Source organism: Mesoplodon mirus, assembly GCF_964341445.2.
Source record: "Mesoplodon mirus genome assembly, chromosome: 19".
Taxonomy (NCBI): domain Eukaryota; kingdom Metazoa; phylum Chordata; class Mammalia; order Artiodactyla; family Ziphiidae; genus Mesoplodon; species Mesoplodon mirus.
The window spans coordinates 48,343,453-48,359,008 of record NC_138995.1 but is presented as its reverse complement, the minus strand read 5'-3'; the positions used below and the strand labels follow the sequence as shown (position 1 = coordinate 48,359,008).

The 15,556-nt window shown below is 57.6% G+C and overlaps 1 protein-coding gene across 2 annotated transcripts in view; it reads right to left on the bottom strand.

Annotated features, from left to right (window-relative positions):
* Window positions 1-3,018: 3,018 nt before the first annotated feature.
* Window positions 3,019-15,556, bottom strand: part of CHST8 (carbohydrate sulfotransferase 8) — a gene marked incomplete at both ends in the record, with an annotated part of 67,245 nt that continues 54,707 nt past the window's right edge. Inside the window, 2 exons of one of the 2 annotated variants that reach the window (XM_082607648.1) lie at window positions 3,019-4,125; window positions 4,684-4,721. In XM_082607648.1, the coding sequence (XP_082463774.1) occupies window positions 3,019-4,125; window positions 4,684-4,721 (1,145 nt within the window). The remainder of the gene's footprint in view (window positions 4,126-4,683; window positions 4,722-15,556) is intronic. The other variant, XM_082607649.1, reaches the window with a different exon arrangement.

The following is a 15,556-nucleotide window of genomic DNA, read 5'->3' as shown; positions in this document are numbered from 1 at the left end:
GGCTCACACACGTGTACACACCCCCTCACCCCAGACACAGATGCCCATAAGACACCTACCACACCACTCACACACACTTATACACGTACACATAGACTCACATGCTCACCATGCGCCCCCCAGAAACACACACACACACACACACACACACACACACACACACACTTTCCTTTGTTGGCAGTTAAGTCCACTGTCCTTAGGGCTATATGAGGCTGGGCCTGGGGGCTGGAGCTGGGTCCAGCACCATCTCAGTGGATTCAGGGTGAGGTCTCAGGGCTGGGCTTCTGGAGCTCATACTGGGGACCATCAAGCGGTGATCATGGTCATTGCCTGGACTGTGCTTCTGGCATGGCCACCCAGAAGGAAAGCCCCTCTTTGACGGATGTGTTTGTGTGTACATCTGCCCAACCCAGGCCTGGTTGTCTCTGAGAGATGACACAAGATGTCTTTTCCTACCCTCAAGTACACACACACACACACACACACACACACACACACACACACAGTCATTCAAACCATGGAAGGATGGTCCCTGGGCAATCCTGATCGCCTCCAAGCAGCAGCAGTGGGTGAAGGTGCCCTGCAGGCTGCCCCAGCTGGGCTTCTGGGTGTCTTCTTGCTGAGTAGAAGACCAGTGACACTGCCACAGTCTTCGCCAAATGCATCCTAGAGCAGAGGCACTGTTTCTGCATTAGGAATTCCACCTCACTTTGTGAGCACCGCAGCCTAGGGGCAGCTGTTTCTGGGTCATGGTCAGCCAGGCCCCTCCCTGCCTCCTCTCACATTGACCTGGCCCTGGCTGAGGTGTTGAGGCATCTCTGAGCCTCTCACCATTTGCCTTCCTGCCTTCCACACCTGTTAATCCCTCAGGCCCTGACCCCAGCCTCCTCTCTGCCCCTCTGGATTCCTTCTGTCCGATGGCCCAGGCCACTTTCAGCTGGAACCCGAGCGGAGGCCTCACCCTGCTCAGGGTTCTTGGACACATGTGGCCCTGAGCAGGTAGTTGGCAGCCTCAACCCCCTTGTTCTGCCGTTATACCTTTCCAGAGCCCAGAAAGAAAGATGGAGCCAATCATGCTAGTGTGAACCTGGCTGGGATGTCCCACCTTGGGGAGCAGCAGCGCCCCTTCAGGGTCTGGCAGCATCTCCCTTAGCAAGTGGGAGCAGACTGAGAGCAAGCTCTGGGGCAAGAAAGGCCACAGAAAGATTCAGGGGGCATGCAGCAAACTGCGGGCAGACAGGCCGACAGAGAGATGAGACCCAACGGCGGCAGACAGACAAGCCCCTAGAAACAGCCAGGCAGCACTTCCCATTACAAACAAGACCCCCAAACAGCCACAGTCATACCCAAACTCAAAGCTCCAACAAACACTTTCTCTGAGTCTTTTCAAGAATCACCCTGGGGCTTCCCTGGTGGCGCAGTGGTTGAGAGTCCGCCTGCCGAAGCAGGGGACATGGGTTCGTGCCCCGGTCCGGGAAGATCCCACATGCCGCGGAGTGGCTGGGCCCGTGAGCCATGGCCGCTGAGCCTGCGCGTCCGGAGCCTGTGCTCCGCAACGGGAGAGGCCACAACAGTGAGAGACCTGTGTACCGCAAAAAAAAAAAAAAAAAAAAAAAAAAAGAATCACCCTGCCTTTTGACAATTTCAGACCATTTCTGCGTGTGAAAATGTATGGTTTTGGGGGGAGAAGTTTGCTCTACAGCTCCCCCACCGCCCCAGCTGGTTCACAAGTGGGCAGGCAATCCTGGTAGCTTTGAAGTGGTTCTGTCAGGGAATGCAGTCAGGGATCAAGGCTAGGTCAGGGGGTCTGCAGATGACATCTTCTGGCCAAAGCCCTGCTTATCCCAGGGTTCAGAAAGCCAAGGATGGCATCACTCCCTGCCTGGAAATGCCACACCCCCTGAGACCCATGTGCAGTGTCCCATTGATCCCAGGGGCAGCCCCCAAATAGCAGCTTGCCCAGAGAGCTTGTCACTGCTCTGGCAGTCCCCAGAGGGCCCCCCACAAAGTGCACTGACAAAAAGGGACCTTGATGGTCCTCCACGGGGACAGGTCTTTCTTTTTTTTTTTTTTTTGCGGTACGCGGGCCTCTCACTGTTGTGGCCTCTCCCGTTGCGGAACACAGGCTCCGGATGCATAGGCTCAGCGGCCATGGCTCACGGGCCCAGCTGCTCCGTGGTATGTGGGATCCTCCCGGACCGGGGCACGAACCCGTGTCCCCTGCATCGGCAGGCGGACTCCCAACCACTGCGCCACCAGGGAAGCCCTAGGTCTTTCTTCTTTGGGGATGAACGTGCCGGTACCAAGACGGGAGGACCCTACTGATGGAGACCTGGCCCTGGGAGCCTGAGGCGAGACACTGCTGGCCTCCTGCAGGTGAGCTGCTGGGTATGCTGCTCCTTCTGCTCGTGCCCTGCGCTTGCCTGGGCGGGGTCTGCAGGCGCGGGGCTCAGGCTGTCCTCAGGAGAGAGAAGGAGCCCCAGAAAGCACGGGGAAGGGCCCCTGTGTTTCCACACCAACGCACAGAGTATGGACACGGCTGCTCTGGAAACCATGTGCTTTATTTGGAACCTCATTCCAAGGGAACCTCCCCCCTGGGTCATAGAAAAGCTGCAAACCCTGTGGTTTGGTACAAGGCAATGGCTAAGGGATGCGGGAAATCCCTTACAGCCGGGGCCTTTGTCCTCTGGGCCTCAGACTTCCCTGGTCATCCTGACTCTTGGCAGAGCTGGGTATGGGCAGCTTGGACTGCTGGGGTGTCCAGCTCACCCCCCCAGCATCTTCCTTATTTGAGGAGTATGGAAGTGGGTATGGGACAGCGGCCAGGGTCCCCATCCAAGGCCTGGGCCTCTGTGCCCCCCTGAAGGGCCTGCACCACCCAGCAGGCAGGGCTCCTCAGAGCCTTGTTGCTCTGGATACATCTCAGCTCCCAGGTGAGAACCCACGGAGCGTGGGATGCCCCTGCGGGACAGGTGAGTGGGCGGGGCCGGGCCGCCCACGGCAGGTTGGCCCCGCCCCTCAGTACAGGTCTGCGAAGGGCTTGGAGTAGTTGAACATCAGGTAGTCCATATAGTAGAAGTCGTAGGTGCGCTGCCGCTGCGGGGTCGAGAGCTGGGCGAAGTACTGGTGGGCGATCTGTGCGGTGGTCCGCGCCTCTTGCGAGTGCCGGTCCTTGAACCGCGGGAAGGTCAGGTTCCGCGGCGCGCGGATGAGGCTCAGGAAGAAGTCGGCATCATCCTCCATGCTCTCAAACTTGCCCACAAAGTCATAGTCGATGAGGCAGGGGCTGCACAGCCGGCTGACGTGGTCCCAGTGGATGTCCATACCCACGGGCCGGTGCACGTCCAGCAGGTACTGGATGAACTCGGGGAACCGCACGCCGGAGCCCGTCCTCAGGGCTTCCCGAGAGGCGTTGGCCCGGTATCGGGCCAGGATGGCCTTGCCGAAGACGGGGTGATAGTAGCTATTGGGGTGCTCAAACTTGTCGCGGAAGGCAGAGACCAGCCTCTCGAAGGGCTCGCGGACGAAGAGCATCTTGGTGTAGGTGCTGAGACGGTGAAGGATGCCCTGGCGGTCGAAGGTGTCCAGCCGCTTGAGGGCGCTGCCGTAGTGGACGGTGTTGTGCTGGATGTCGGTGGTGGACGAGGCCAGCCCGGCCAGCACCATGAGCACCCGCTTCCAGTTGGAGCAGCCTGCCTTGGGCACCTCGCAGTACAGCACGCGGTGGCGGTCCTCCACGAAGATGCGGGACACGTGGCGGGGCGTGACCGCCCTGCGGCTGCTGCTCGCCCGGTACTTGGCGCACGCCTCCCGCATCACCCGCTTGCGCTCCTGCTGGCTCTGGTGAAGGCTGACCCAACGGCCGTCCAGGGCCCGGGGTGCAGGCCGGACGAACGTACCAGCCGAGCTGTTGGCCGGGATGGCCGCCGCAGCTGGCATTTTCTTGATAAGCAGTCGCCGGCGGCGCTGCCGGGGTTGCAGACGGGCCCCCACGTTTAGGTGGGCTTGAGGCTGCTGGGACACCTGTAGGTTCAGGCCCCTCGGGGCCCCGCTGGACAAGTCTCGGGGGATCCTCTCTGTGGGTGCCTTAAAGTCACCATCCTGGGAACTGCCTGATGGGAGGTCCTGGGGCAAGAAGAGAACTGGTTAGCAGGGTGGGCAGGTCAGCTGGGCACTGAGGGTCACACAGGTCAGGCCCTCGCCACGGCCGGGGTCCCTGACCCCTCTGTAGACTGCGTTTGTTCCAAGGTGATGGAGAGGGGGACAGGCTGGCCCTGCAGGACGCGATCCCTTTGGTCTGAGCCCCCATAACAGCCCCCACAATCCCCTCTCCCCTCAAGAGGCCGTGGTGTGAGGTGCAAGTGTCATTTAGGCCACAAGATGGCGCAGGTCTCCCAGGAATAGCCTCCTGGTGACGAGGGGCAGGGGGAGCTGGTGGCCTGGGGGAGCCAGGTTCAGAGGTAACGCTTCTTTCTATCAGCACAGGCCAAAGCCGCCATCCAAAGGGAAAGGGAAATTCATGGGGCCAAGGTCCCAGGCTTTGTTCCCAAGGCTCCTGGGAAAGACAGGACACATTTTTCTTTCCAAGAATGGATTTACTGTGATCTCTGGATTTTCTTCCCTGCCCTCCCCAACTTTCCCCAGGTTGCCCATGCTGAGATTCATCAGACTCTCAGAACTCACGCTGTGGGGCTCCTGTGGCCTGATGTTGAACTTTATTCCTGAAAAGCAAACAGAGAGGATAGTGTTAGCGGTGGAAGTATCATGTGGTCCACAGGGACCTGCTTACAGGCTCTTGACTGTGGGTGCCTGGGCTGGAAAAGGCAGTTCGGGGGGGTGGGAGGAGAGGCATGGCATGGTGCAAGTGCCCCTCCACTCTCCTACCCATGCAGAGAGTGGGAGTGCAGCAGAGACTTGGTCCCACTGGCTCCCAGCTGATGCTCGCTGCTGGGTGTCCCACCTCCTGACGTGACCATCACGAGGGTCCAGAAGGCACCCTGCCCAAGGGTGCCCGCATACCTGCCCAGTGGAGCAGCCAGGAACCTCACAGCCTGCCCCCACCTCACACTTTCATTAAGTCATGGGGAAGGGCCCTTCGGGAAGATCTGTCCGTCTTCTCTTTATACCCTGTCCTAGCTCTAGCCTTTCTGTGCCTGAAGAGGACACACTTGTACCCATACCTTGGCACACAGGCCTGGGAGTGGAACACACTCTTTCCCCTCCGACTTGGGCCTCCCCACTGGCTCCAGAAAGTTCCTTCACCTCGGCATCTGCTTTGCGATTTTGTCCATCTCAGCTGGTCTTGGGGTTCCGGGCTGAGCTGGCTTCATCCTGCTCACCCTGATTTCCTCCAAAGGGCTGAAGAGAGGCCCGCACAGTGACTGATTGCCTGGTGAGCCTTTATTGGCGACTAGGGGGAGAATGGAGAGAGATCAGTGCATCACTGGCCACACTCCAGACTGTTCGCTCTGCCCACCAAGGAGGTGCTTTGCCTGCGCTTATTTGCCTGCGCTTATCACTCAGGATAAGCTCTGGGGAGTCGAATCTTTGACCCGAGGAGAGGGCTTTGCTTTGGTCCGTTTGGTCCCAGTTTGGTCCTTTTCAGGGGAAGTCCTAGGAGAACAAGAGGATTTCCTTTGGGGGAGCCTATTTAGGAGTCTTGGCTTCCTTCCCCATCCCAGCCTGGCCTCTGAGGCATCGGGGTTCTTCCTGCCCCTGTGCCAGGTGAGTGGACATTTCTGCTCTGAGGCTTTGCCAAAAGCCACAGTCACAGTCAGAACTGGCCATCCTTTAAACAAGTGGAAAGCTCCAACTTCCAGCTGGCACAATGGGACGCCGTGCTGACCACACCTGACTGAGTTCTGGCTGCTGCTGGGGGTGGGGATTGTTCTGAAGGCACTTCCCCTGCTGTCTCTGTGTACACGGCAGAGGTCCAGTGGCTGGAGCCCAGCTGGCGAGGGGACATCCAGGTCCTCTGTCCCTGACCCAGGGACTCCACTGATTCCTTGTGAGGTCCATGTTTACAGGTTCAGCCACTGCTATGACCCTAGCCTTATACTGGTCAGTCTGAGGATGTGCCCACAATTCTCCTTCATTCTTCTGCAAGTGAGAGTGGGGGAACGTGAGGTCACCCCTGGGCTGGAAAACCTAAATTCCCTGAGCCTGCCTGGAGCTTTTCTGAGTCCCAAAAGAGGTGGAGGTGAAGGCACAACTTATGTTGCATCTTTCTTCTCTGCAATACTATTCTTTGACCTCTTTGCCCAGAGGATGACCCTTCCCTGGGCAAAGGGCAGAGTGTCCACACCTTCCTGGGCATCCCCCAGCTTCTGTGCATTATGTGTGTGTGCATGTGGCTGAGCCCTGAAACAGGCCTTCCAGACTCTTCCATGGAGAGGGGGAAGCTCCATGTAGAACTGGCTGCACCCCTCAGGGGGTGGGGTGTCAGCAGCGGGTGCCTGACCTTGAGGCAGGAACCTCTTAGAATTAAGCCCCTCAAAGGGTCCCCCTCTCAGCCCAGAGCCTCCTTCCCTGTGCCGCCCCCCCTCCCCGCGCCCTTCCACATCTCTCCAGGTGGCAGTCCCCAGCATGAGCTTCCTGAGCTCATTTCCCTCTGATACGTGCAAATTCTCTCTTGCAGCCAATGATCACAGATCCCTTCACCAGAAGGGACCCTCTGCACACGCACTTTTCCTTCATGCTGCCGGGTTTCCTTAATTATTTTCTGATGGCAGCTGGCTCTGCTAAATCACCTTTCCTCCTCAGAGCCTCAGACACAGGAATTTACTCTGCTTGTCAATCCTGTCAACTTGTCAAGGTGCGATGGTGCTTATTTATATTTCTTTTCTGGAGCAAATGAGTTGTGTCAGATTTGGCCAAGAACGGGGTGGAGGAGCCACTTACAAAAGGCATCTTGCCGGGTTTCCCTGGTGGCGCAGTGGTTGAGCGTCCGCCTGCCGGTGCAGGGGATACGGGTTCGTGCCCCGGTCTGGGAAGATCCCACATGCCGCGGAGTGGCTGGGCCCGTGAGCCATGGCCGCTGAGCCTGCGCGTCCGGAGCCTGTGCTCCGCAACGGGAGAGGCCACAATAGTGAGAGGCCCGCATACCGCCAAAAAAAAAAAAAAAAAAAAACATCTTGCCAGCAGGTGAAGTCAGATGAGGATGTGCTTACAGAGTCACAGCCCCTACGGCTGCGACCACCCATCAGCTCTATCCCCACAGCCTGGAGGGTGGTGGGCTGTGAGGTCTGACCCGTTTTCATCTGTGCAGACTGGACAGGAGGGCTCTGAGCCTGAAGGGTTTCCAAGGCAGGCCAGGCCAGAGCTCTGAGCACAGCCTGGAGAGAAAGTCCTTGCTGGACAGAGCCCAGGGCTGGGTGAGTCTCCTGAGCTCTTGGCCACTTTTGCCCAACAAAGCCAACCTGGTTGCAACTGTCCCCTTTGAAAAAAACAATTATCTAGTGGAAAACCCAACAACAGATCTTATGTGGAGCCTGAGTTGGCCACCAGTTGCATGTTCGCGACCCTTAAACTTATGGCAGCTTGTTTGCAGACTGTGAGCCTATCCCACAGGGCCACTTTGGAATAAAGAAACTTAAGGAAGGAAATGTAACAGAAATGGACGGAAATGGCCCTGCTGGCCAGGGTCCCGGTGTCCCTACTTTTTCTTGGAGGAAGCTGCTCTTTCACACACTGTTCAGATAAAGGCTGAAGCAGAGACCACCCCCAGCTCTGAGCATGTGATGGCCCGGAGGAGCCTTGGGCATCTTGAGCCTGGGGCCTGCGCATTCCCTAGAGAGCTGCACTTCAGGACCCTGGACAGCTCCGGGGAGCAGCCCGGGAAGGGCCCTGCCTCTGCTGCACCACCAGGAAGGTAATGTCCCCAGGAGCCCCCGGAACTCGTGCCACAGGGGACTTGGCCTCAACATAACACCACCTGCCCAGCCCCCAAATAAGTCCAAGAGGTAGATAAAAGCCATGCCCCCAGCCTTCTCTTCCATCCAGTATCACCATGCTGCGTCCCACCTCGCCTGTCTCCCTCATGCCTACCCTGCGACAGGAACCCCCGATGCCAGTCATGCACAGCCTCTGCTTTCAGAGTCTGAGTCACCTGTCCTCTCCCTTCAGCATAAAATTAATAACCTGTAAGGGAGCCCTATCCCCCTGATCGGAAAGAAATAAACGACCACTTTCTCTCTCTGGACAGAGGAGATTCGCAGAGTGGTTGAAACACATGCAGTATGATAGCAGTGAGCGTCGGGGAGAGGAAACAAGGTGTGAGCTGTTGGGGCTGCCAAGCGCCCTCCACACTGTGAGCCCTTCATTGGCTGAAGGTTTTCTTCTGAGCGTTTGGCTGAAGAAGCTTCCTGGCTGCCTGCCAAGGGGATGCAGAGACTGATGAGGATGAAGCCAGCCCTATAATTAGGCCATGCAGCCTGGGTCTGCAGCAGAGCTGGGGAGGGGGGGTCACTGGCATGTGGGCTGTTGGGGAGGACGGTCCCTAGCCCACCACTCCTCTCTGAATCACAGGAGGGAGACCTGCTGTGTTCAGTTCAGAAGTCCCAATCCTGGATGCCCAGGACCCACTGGGGGTGGGGACTAGGGACCAGCCTTTTGGTCTGGCTGTGTAGACAGGTGACACTGACGTGGGTCAAAATAGGACTCAAGTGCCTAGAAAGGGCTGCCTCATGAGCCCTTGACCTCTTAGCCCCAGGTTGGTCATTTGAGGAGAGTGACTGCCGTTCTGGCTGCTCAAATTCCAGCCCTAGGCCCTGGTGGGCAGTGGGGAGAGGGTCCTGCCACTCTAAACACTGCAGCCTTGGGGAAGGCATGGCTGTCCTGAAGGAGTCAGACCCACAAAGAGGGACAGAGATGGGAGAGAACTGGAGGGGCCAGGAGGGGCCACAGGCTATGAGTGCAAGTGCAAGGTCCCTGCCCTGTCCGAAGTTTCAGACTCGTGGTCCTTGGAGTCCCCAGAGTTTCCTGCATTGAGCTGGGTTTCCTTGGCTCCTTTTCCACAGCCTGGCTCTTCTGGCGGCTGAGTCTGCATGATGGACGTCCCCACACCCAACTGTGCTGTCCATCAGGCCAGGAAACTCCAGGGGTTCCAGGCTGGGCGGAGCCAGGAGAGACACCAAAGGCAAGTCCCCCACTGCACCCTGGTTGCCCCAAGTGCAAGATCCTGCATCCAAGCATCAGTCCCACCCCAGATTCCCTGGCAGTTGCATCTGGTGGGATGAACACCGTTGCCCTGCTCTGCTGTTTCCATATCCCAATTAGAAATAAGTTGATCCTGTACCTACCATGTGCACTGGGAGAAAGGCCTTCATGCCCTGGGGCAGCCCTGCCTGGCTGGCCAGTGTGCAGGACCTCACGCGAGCGGTGATGAGCTACAAGGTGTGAGACTGGAATGCTGGCAGGAGAAACGGCAGCCAGGGTGCATGTGCTGGCTGCTCGGGTCAGGGGAGGGACCCTGAGGGAGTTGCGAGGCCCCACTCTGCAGGGAGTCTGAAAGGTTTCTGAATGAGGGTCCCCCAGAGAAACCACCAATAGGATATGTATATGTGGAGGAGGGTTTAGTTGAAGCAATTGGCTCTTGCAGTTGTGGAGGATGGGTGAAATCTGCAGGGCAGGCCATGGCCTAGAGACCCAGGGAAGAACTGATGGTACAGCTCGGGTCTGAGGGCCGCCTGGAGGCAGAATTCTTTCCTTCTTTTCTCCTAAGGCCTTCACCTGATTGGATGAGGCCCACCCACAGTATGGAGGGTAATCTCTTTACTCAAAGTCTATTGATGCAAAGGTAATCGTATCTAGGGACTTCCCTGGCGGTCCAGTGGTTAAAGACTTCACCTTCCGATGCAGGGGGTGGTGTGGGTTCGATCCCTGGTCGGAGAGCTAAGATCCCACATGCCTCGGGGCCAAGAAACCAAAAACATAAAACAGAAGCAATATTGTAACAAAAAATCAATAAAGCCTTTTAAAAAGGGTCCACATCAAAAAATTAAAAAATAAAGGTAATCACATCTAAAAAATACCTTCACAGTAACATCTAGACTGGTGTTTGACCAAACATCTGGGCACCACAGCCTAGTCAAGCTGACATATACACTTAACCCTCACAGAGGGTGTAGTAGTTTCCTAGGGCTGCTGTAACAGAGTACCACAATACGGGCTGATGTCAAAATAACAAAAATTTATTCTCTCACAGTTCTGGAGGCCAGATGTCTGAAATGAAGGCGTCAGCAGGGCCCTGCTCCCTCTGGAGCCTCAAGGGGAGGATCCTTCCTTGCCTCGTTTAGCTTCTGGCTGCCTCAGATGTTCCTTGGCTGTGGCAATTCAGATCCAACCTCTGCCTCTGTCTTCACATGGCTCTGTCTTATGTACCTGTCCCTTCTCGTCTGGTCGTTTTGAATTCGGGCCCACCCTAATGACCTCATCTTGATGACATCTGCAAAGAGCCTATAATATGGTCACATTCACAGGTACTAGAGGCTGAGACTTCCACCTATTGGGGGGGAGGCGCATAATTCAATTCATAACAGGGGGGAAGCGACTTCAGAGGGCTTTCAGAGCACTGGGCAGGGATAACCTGGAGGAGGTGAGAAAACAGTTCCCTTGCTGGGTTGGGTGGTCCAATCAGTAATGAAGGATTGTGTTAGTTCTCCGTGTTCTTGGGGCAGAAACTGTGTCAGACAGAGTCTGGCACAAGATCTGGCACACAGCAGGAGCTCAGTAGATGCTTGTGAACAAGCTGAGGCTGCCTGGACTGAGAGCTGGCCCTGGAGGGGAGACGGGTGTTGGGCTTCTCTCTGCAGCCCAGGGTTCCGGCTGGAGTCCACCAACCCCCGGCTGCGCTTCTCCAGCTCGGTCTGGAAGCCTGAGAAGCGTCTGTGTGTCTGGGCGGCAGGTGCCAGCCGAGTAGCTGGATGCAGACAGGAGCTGCGCTGGCTGAGGGTTTGTCCACCCGACCCCGGCTGTGTGGGGTCTGTGTGGTCGGAAATAGGACACACCCAGCTGGCGCCCTCCCATTGCCACCTGGGGGGCACCTGGCCAGGGCCTGCTCCTGGGTCCTCACGGTGGCTGTATCCCCTCTGGCTCTTCTCCCACCAGCTCAGGCTCTGCCCTTTTGAGGGCCAAGCCCTCCTGACCGCCCCCTCGGCCTCTGTCTGCCTCATTGTGAGCTGCTCCCTTCCTCTGGGCGGATTGTTAATTTATGCAGATTTGATGCAAAACTCAGCAATTAGAGGGCAGCCTGGACTCAAGGCACAGAATTCAGATGGAAGAAGCCTCACCAAAGGGCCTTAAATTCTCACTTGTGTTCACTGGAAAATTCAACTCATTAAATTCTCTGCTAGGGACTCAGCTCACAGCCATGCCACCTCTGCTGCCCCCAGGGCCCAGGGCAGGCAAATGGGGCTCCAGGCAGCTGGGGGCCCCAGACGAAGGTGCCGGCTGCTCCTGGAACCAAAAGGTGGCTCTGTAGTCAGTGTGGACCTTGGGGAAAGGTGGGGGTCAGGCCACACATGCTCCTGGGCGGGACAGCAGGTGGCCCTGCAGGGCTCTGTCCTTTTGCCTCAGCCTCTGCGGAGTGGGGAGAAGTTCTTCAAGTTGTTCTGAGACAACCAAACTCACAGTGGGGTCACCTTTGGCCCCAGACCAGAGCAAGGGCTTCCTCTCCCTTCACCTAGAGACTCCACTCTGAGTCATAGCTTTTAACAAGGGGTCAGCATATTTAAAAAGAAGGAAAAAAGAAAACGAGAACACTGCTGTGTGACCTTGACCTCACTAAACTTTAGTCTCCTCACCAGGAAGATGGGATAAAAATACCCATCTCCCAGTTCCACAAACGTGTAAATGAAACGATGCACAGTGGTGGGCATAGAGAGAGTACACAGGATAGAAGCCACCGGCCCCTGCTATTCCCATCAAATGGATACCTTCGCCCCTGCTGAGTTTCCCTGAGCACAGCTGCCGCCCGATCGCAGGACCTCTGGGACGTGTCTGCGGGGGAGGGAAGCGGGAATCTTCCCGTCTTGGGCTGATGGGCACCTGACAGCTCAGACCGCTACTTGTCTTGTTTAGCGATTCCATTCCCTCGCCTCTGAGATTAGGATCCACATTTCAACTGGGTCGTTCCTTGTCTGCTCAGCCTTGGCTGTGAATCCCCTTGGAGCTGTCAGAGTGGAGCACTGGAGCCGCCTGTCAGTCAACCAGCCAGTTAGAGGGTCTGCAAAGCCAACAGCTGTCCTGCCGTTCCACCCCTACCCATCTGCCCATCACTTGGTTGGGTGGGGGTGTCCCTGAGCGTCCTCCGTGTGCCCGCCTGTCCACAGAGGAGGGGTCCCCAGCTCCCACTTCGAACCTCTCCTGTGTCAGAGCCTGGGGGTGACTCCACCATGTTCAGGGGGTGTGTGTGGCCCCAGCGCACGTGCCACGCACTGCTCTGCGCCCTCACATGTGCACGTTGCACTGGACAGGACCTGGTACGTCGTGCTGCTACACCGTGTGTGCCAAGGGGATGCATCACACCACATCTCTGTGCCGCACACACGCGTGCTTCCTGCTGTGTGCTGCGGCCTGCGCTGGGCGGGGAGGCTATGTTCATGTCCATGCACGGTGTCTGAGAGCACGTGGCACACGCTTTAGAGCAAGCCATGCCTTTCCTTCCCTTTATGTATTCCTTCAACACACACAGGCCTTTCCAGGATAAGCAGGAGCTAGTGAATGCTGCTGCAGATGAGAAAGAAGCAAGCTCGTGACACTCGCCGGCAAAGTCACGGTGCCCCCGGTGGCACCTGCAGCGTGGGGGCTGGTGGCAGAACACGGTCACGCAGGCCACCACGGTCTGTCCATTCACTCCACACTGACTGAGTACTGTATGTGCCAGGCAGCGTCTTAGGCACCAGTGACGGCGTCTTGGCCGTGAAGGGGACAGTCGTGGCCCTGCCCTCATGGAGTTTACAGGAGGTGAGGCGCTGAACAGTGGGTCCATGTGTGATGGCAGTCACGGAGGACGTGGCAGGCAGCAAGTGGTGGGGACACCAGCAAGTCCAGGGCGTCAGGTGAAGTCTCCCTTAGGTAGTGACAATTAATTGACACCTGAAGGTAATGAGGGCATTCCTGGCAGAGGTCGATGGCCTTGACCATGACCGCAGGGCTCATGGAATGCAGAGATGCAGAGACTGAAGGGTGTCCAGGAATGGCAGGACCGTGGTGGCTGCAGGGAGGACCAGCAAGAAAGGGGCCGTTTGGTCCCGACAAAGGTAGCAGATCCTTAACTTCTCTCCTGAGGCCCCAAGGGGAGCCTAGAAGGGCTTAAAGCTGTTATCTTGAATTCGAGTGATTCTGAGATGAAGAGCTGCAGACAGAGCAGAAAGGCTGGTCCGTGGATGTTGCCATTGTCCGGGCAGGACATGTCTGAGGCCTGGCCCCAGGTGATGATGGTAGAAAGTGGGGAAACGTGCGAAGAATATTTCAGGAGGAACAGTCAGCAGTAGGAGGTGTGCTGGTAAATGTTTAACATCTGGCTCCGTGGGCGGTGGGGTTGGGGAGGAGCCTCACTTGTAGTGTTTGCTGATTTCTGTGGTGTAAATACTCCTACTGGGGCTGATTCCAAGCTGCTGATGTAACTGTGGAGTTGGGCCCTCGTGGACTAGCACCAGTGGGGCCCCTGGATCAGCAGGACCTGGGGGCTGACTGGGACCCTGGCTTCTGGCTTGAGCAGTAGGGGTGTGCTGGTGGCATTTCCTGCGAAGGGGGGCAGATCCTCACTGAGTCTGAGACTGAGACGCCTGTGGGTCTCCCAAGTGCAGATGTCCGTAGGGCAGCTGAAGTAGGGACGATAGGGGCATGTGTACGAGCTGGGGCACATTCCATGGCCTGTGGTTCTCTGGGGTCGGTGATGGTGTGGGACCAGCACTTTCCAGAGGACAGAAAGCAGGGCAGATGCAGCCAATTACCTGAAGCACAGGCCGTGGGCCTGGCCTGAGTCCTGCCTTTGTCCACAGCCCACGGGGAGCCACGGCTCCGGCTCTGAGTCACTGTGAGCAGGTTAAATGGGATGGATGTAACGTTCCTTCCGTTTGGCTGTCAGGGGCCCCTGGTGACTGCTCTGCAGCCAGCTCTGCAGGGAGGGGCCTAATTTGGCTTGAATATTGGTGACTTCCTGCTGGGGGTTGCCAGAAAATAAAAACGAGTGAGTCATGCTGGAGCCTGAGGCTGAGATGGCCCCACTGAGGGGCTGCCTGTTTTCAGGGAAAATGCCAACAACACCGACTGGCCCAGGCCTGTGACAGACTCTCCTTCTCTGGAGCCGAGTCAGGCCATCAGAGGCTGCCGGCGGGGCAGCCTCATTACTGCGATGGCCTGGCCACAAGATAATGATCAGGCCGGCTCAAGCCGGCTTAAGGATGTGACGTTCTGGCCGCGGCATCAATTACTGAGCTGGCCTGTGGCTGTCAGATCCGTCACAGCTGCTGCCTGCGATACCCTGAAGAGCCACAACAGTAAATCCGTCCTAGCTGATGGTTCCTTGAAGGGCCCCCCACGTGCTGCAGGGGCCGCTCGGTGAGGGAGGCATTCCAGGTTCCCAGGGGGGAGTCGGGCTCCTGCAATTGAGACTGCAAAGGGCTGCCCAGGGGCTCAGGGACGGATGCGCTGATCCTCAGAGGGCCGCCCCAGATGGCCGTGCATCGGCAGTCACGCTGTCCAATGATCGTGCCTGGAGGGGCCCCTGGCCCCGACTCCAGCACCTCCCAGGCCCATCCTCTCTCCAGTGTCTCCTCCAGCACCACTGGGACCCCCCACCCCGCCTCCCCGAGGGGCAGTGGCATTTCAGGGATCATCCTGTGTGCCCCTGAGCAGAACTGAGCCCCTGGTGACTCACAGATGGCAAGGGCAGGGCAGGGGGCCCTGGCAGTCAATCCAGCTGTCCTCTGCCATGGGTCTGGAGAGCTGCAGTCCACAGCTAACCCTAACCCCAAGGCAGGGCCTTGAAAGTGGAGTCGGTCCAGCCAAGGACCGGGCCACCAGCAGCTCAGGAAGTCTTCGGCCTGAGGACTTGGCCGGGTCCTCCAAGAGGTAAGGCATTAATCCTGGCCTTGGCAGTGGCTGGCTGTGGAGACGTCACCTTCCCTGGACAGCTGGCTAAGACCCACTCACTCTCCCTTCTGTCTGGCCAGCTCTTGGCTCTGCCCAGCTCATCACCCTGGGGTCCAGCCAGCAGTGGACCTGGCTGGCTGGGGGCTGACCATGGCATCCCCAGCCACCCTGGGGAGCACAGAAAACCTGTCCTCCCACTGCTCCCTCACAGCGTGCTGAAGCTGGGCTCTACAGCCACATCACACAATCATGCAAAGACCCGCAGGCCCTGTGTCCCCGGCCCCCAGCTCACGAAAGGTAACCAATCCTGGGGCACTGACTGCATGGCTGAGAAAAAAGAGGAGGGCAGAGGGGCCCTGCGGGCTGCAAGTTCAAAGGTCTTTCTGGAGGTGACTGGGGAATGGCCTGCAGAAACCGGAGGCCTAAAGGAAGAGGAAAAACTGATCAGGATTCTTAAACC